The sequence below is a fragment of the Borostomias antarcticus genome, assembly GCF_949987555.1.
Source record: "Borostomias antarcticus genome assembly, chromosome: 6".
Taxonomy (NCBI): domain Eukaryota; kingdom Metazoa; phylum Chordata; class Actinopteri; order Stomiiformes; family Stomiidae; genus Borostomias; species Borostomias antarcticus.
Window position 1 is genome coordinate 8,381,515 of NC_140239.1, and position 4,850 is coordinate 8,386,364.

General features: G+C 39.4%; 1 protein-coding gene across 1 annotated transcript; it reads right to left on the reverse strand.

Moving 5' to 3' along the window:
* Nucleotides 1–2,444: 2,444 nt before the first annotated feature.
* LOC311310259 (uncharacterized protein) lies at nt 2,445–4,850 on the reverse strand (the record flags this gene model as incomplete). The annotated part of the gene is made up of 3 exons (XM_084439680.1): nt 2,445–2,451; nt 3,982–4,047; nt 4,186–4,850. The coding sequence occupies 3 exons, from the start codon at nt 4,848–4,850 to the stop codon at nt 2,445–2,447; spliced, it is 738 nt and encodes a 245-aa protein (XP_084295806.1).

Sequence of the window (4,850 nt, forward strand, 5' to 3'; positions counted from 1 at the left end):
AGTTCCTGCAGAATTAGAGAGCCTGGTTACAAATGTAGACACACGATCAAAATGTCTACTGAGTAGATCAATTAGTCAATTTTGGTGAGTTGTTGCTATACAGATCAATCACTTATATCACTAATCGCACTTATGTTGTAAAATGAATGAACAGAGGAGACAAGTACAGTAGCCTAGGTAAGAATGTAGTTTCTGCAACGGAGAGTTTGGATTCTTGATTCTGATTGGCTAGCAGCCGTGGTAAAATACTCTGTAACCCACTGCTGCGACCGGATAACAATTAGTATTAATGCGCCGTCAATCTCATTGACGAGGCCATTGATAAAATCAAGCGGTAGGCTATGCTTTGCGTAGCAACCACTCGCAGCAACCTCGCCATTTTCGTATCCTATTACAATAACGCACTCATCAGTTCGACTCCAACACTTCCACACCCCTACCAGCAAAAACGAGTGCTCTGGGGAACTGTTTTAATAACTGCACCATGGCTGGAAATATTGAAATAAACGTGAACCACCCGAATTATGCCTTATTGCTTATGTGAACAAGGCCAACCCAAATAGGCATCATCATCATCAAATCATAACCACTCTGCTGTAGTTGAACTAAACTTAGTTTCTCGGAGCCAGTTATCATTGGTTAAGGTCTTTAGTAACCGTTTATAAACTCGAAGGACACTGACGTTGCCCTCATTTACAGTGATGATACACTGTCTATTCTTTTTCTTACTATTGAGTCAGTTTTCCTTAGGTATGATTTTGAGGTGTGTGTTCAACAGAATGTAATACGTTCTCAAAAAGTAGGCTATAAGTTACTGAATGCTGAACTGCACTGTTACTGTATAATCACTAAGCCATTGAAAGTCCTCATATCACCTGTTCCCACCTGTCTCTGCTGACCTGTATGACCATTTTCCTTATTTTTTCTGGCAGCATATTTTAGTTGGTCACCTACTAAAAGTGAGACGACTGAAAATATCAAAACATGCTTGCGCCCACTATTTTTAGATAAGGACTACTCACACGTTACTGCCCCAGTAGTCTATTAGCTAGGCTGTTAGCTTCACAATCGCGAGTGACGATAAGTCCGTTTTTTCACAAAAATAACATATAGAACGTGTTCGTAGTGACACAACATGACTTGGAACTGTTCATGAACCTGTTACAATTTGAATCAGCAGTATTATGGCGTCTATAAAGTTTTCTTAACCTACCTTAATGAATGAGAATGGCAGACAAGGTTTTAACGCTAACGTCTGTGGCTTGAGGAACTGCAAACTACTGCTGCTGCAGACTGAGCCCATTCATCCCGGGTTCAACTACAGCGCCACGATAGGCGGTCGGGTAGCCTACTAAAAGTGAGGAGGAGCCGGGAGGATTTAGAGTTACCTTTGTGGAGCGGATAAAATAATCTAAAATGACAAAAGGTATATACATTTACATGTATCTAGAAGTCAAGCCAAAACGACGCCCATGATTCACAATAAAAATGACAATAATGTAACTAAGAACATAATAGGCTAACACGCTTATTCATCATGTAAAACTATTCAATCAGAATGAAATGTTTTTTAATAGGCTATCTGATGATAATATCTGTTCCCTATGTTGAAGGAGTGACAAATGTATTTTTCTATGGTGGGTTTTGTGAAATAATGAGCTGATCAATGAGCTGATTTATACTAGGCTACGACTACTACTACTGCTGCTACTACTACTACCACTATTTCTAGTACTACTACTTCTATTACTACTACTACTACTACTACTACTACTACTACTACTACTAATAATAATAATAATAATAATAATAATTGACTGAAATTACCATTTCGTGATTGCTGAGACGCATCTGATATGTCCCTGCTTTTTGGAGAACAAGACAGTGTTGTCCTCTTTATATTTTTAGATTTCTTCACAAAGAAACACAATTCCATAAAGAGCAGCTTTAATGCACAAACCCTTCAAAAATAATTCATTTATTTGTATTCACTTGTCAGCAATGTGCAAACATTGGTTTTTATTGATATATTAATAATTATGTTGGTATTTATATATGAGACTGTATATGAGACGGGTTCGAGATGGAAAAACTGTATGATGCAAAATGAACGAAATAAAATGCTAAAGTAAGCTGAGAGACGCAGTGCCAAGTTCAGCACCGTGGACAGCGCACTATAGCGTCGCCTCTGGAATTAAAACTATTATCTGATGTGATATTTTAAAGAGCAACAATGTGTACAACATGTCGGCCGAACTTTACCGAAGCGTGTAACTTTTATTTCAAATATTGGGATGGGGATGAAGGGAATTTGAGCTCAGCCACATCTATGACACCTGCTACTCCAATATTTATGTTTCCACCCGAGTTTTGGGATCAAATTTCTGAATGGAATGTCTAACTTAAAACTCATGTTCACACTGCTGCAATGTGTTTCGATAGTGTTACAGCCTGGAGGGGGAAGCAAAGAGATACACTTAGAGGCGTGTGTGGCCAAGATTTCTTGCAAAGGCAGAAATCTGCAACGATCATGGTGTTAAGTTAATGATGGTGTCATGTAGGCGTTTAACCTATAATATTGTGGTGTGTAGCCTTCCATGGGCCAACTTAGAACCTATTAAATTTTGGAGCGGATCCAAATCACTAGGCAGATACACGAATGAAAATTAAAACAAAACTTAGCCATACTTGAACCATTTCTTCCAGGAGTCCCGGGTTCTAATCCCGACGAAGATGTTTTTTGTTTGTTTGTTTAAAGTTTTTTTTTAAGGTTTGCTCTTCATTAGAATGAAGTCAATTCAGCTTTAGATACACACTGTACATATCAACTTGATTTGTTTGCTGTTTTCGCAAACAATATTGGCCGGGTTTCCCGAACGAGTTAAGAAGCACTTAACTCCAAAGTACTTCTTAACTCCCATGCAAAGGGTTTCTTAAGAAGGGTTCCTTAAGAAGGTTCTTTATCGGGAAACCCGGCCATTATCTTATCTTTCTATACATGTAACATTATTATCTGATTCATGAGAAACAAATCAGATATACACTGACTGTATTAGGAATTACATTTTCTTAGCCTGGATCCTGTGGTAGGCTACTACATAATAAATCATATGCTATCCGAATCAATGGGCAGCAATCATTTCTTGGCCCATTTCTCTTCACTTCATATTAATGTCTTCTGCCAGGTTTACCAAACTGGCTGAGTGGATAAAGTCAAATCAACTTTAGATAGATAGATATCAACTTTATTTATTTGCTGTTTAAGCAAACAGTAGGCTATTATCTTTCTATGCATGTAAAACAAAATATCTAATTCACGAGAAACAAATCAGATAGGCCTAAACACAGAACGTTTTCTTAGTCTGGATCCTGTGGCAGTCTATTACATATAGACTGAGGCGAGACTTTAACCATTTCAACTCAGTTACACACTAACAACATGCATGGAGGCCGGAGGCCTGTGCTTTCTTTTCTCTTGTTCCTTTCTAGTTATTATATACATCATGGCTTAAAGTAGTAGAATGGATCGTGTTCTGTCTTTTAGGTCTCAAGTGAGGGTCACTAGAGTTAAAGACTCAGTGTGCATCCTTCCCTCCAAGAGAATCGATTCTGAGAGAGAGAGAGAGAGAGAGAGAGAGAGAGAGAGAGATGGCAATCTCATTACATTAAATGGTAAACAAAACAACGTATTGTATGGTCATCTGAGCACACAAATCAGTTTAAGTTTTTTTAAAGTTTTTTTTTTTTAAGATGTATTTCATCATAATCAAATCCATCCCGGGGTTCAATTTTCACCGAGGTTGACACGGGCCATTTAATGAAATGCAATGAAGCAATCTCGAAAATGTAGCCTAGTGGGTGGAAGCATGTTCTCATAGCCTTGCTGCGACCTCTCTACTGATGTCAGATAAAGGATTTCTCCAAGTTAGAAAGTAGGGAATTATGCATTTTTTGAGGATCCTACGGGACTGACGTTCTTACCTTTTCCGTCTCTTACTGAACACTTTCCCCCACACCGTTTTCCACGCTGCCGCCTTTAACGCCGGGCTGGCCCACACATAGATCGCCGGCGTGAACAGCACATTACACCGAGACAGAATGCTAAACGGATTAACGGCCTCGTTCCAAAACCTCAGACCATACCGGGTTACCCCTTTTATTATCATATTGAGAAAAGATGGATACCAGAACACCAAGAAAAACACAACCGTCAAAACGATAATGAGGAGAGACTCCTTCTTGCTCTCTTTCTCCGCGCTCGGCGGTTCTCGCTCCAGCTGGAATCTGGCGACAAAAAGTAATTTAACCGTCATTGATATCTGAGTGAGGACCACTACCTGCAAACTGATTAGACTGAATACTTGAACCTCTACAGCTTTAGACAACGGTATCAAGTTTTGTAACAGTAATTGCATGTAAACCTGGCACCAACTCCAAACGTTGGCAAATACAACCAAATGTATGGTGACAAAGCGGCCGTAGAAGAAAGGGTGACAGACTGCGAAATAACGATCAAACTGAGCAAACATGAACGTCAGAATGTTCACCCCCAGAAGGGAGGTTAAGATGTAAAATGTTCCGTTTCTTGACGGGAATCCCACTTTAACATCGAAAAGACAGAGATAGAAAACTGATACTCCACTTAGTGTGTCACTGATGCTGGTATTCAACATGAATATAAAACGGTTTTGAATTCGCAAAGCCTCTGTTCCTAATATGGCGATTACAACGGAGCCCGCCAGAAGTGTGGCGCTCAAGCCGAATAGAATGTGAAATAGATAAAGGAAATAATCTCCCGGACTGTCAAAGTCAACCGATAAAGGGACCATCGTCCAGTTGACAAAGAGCAT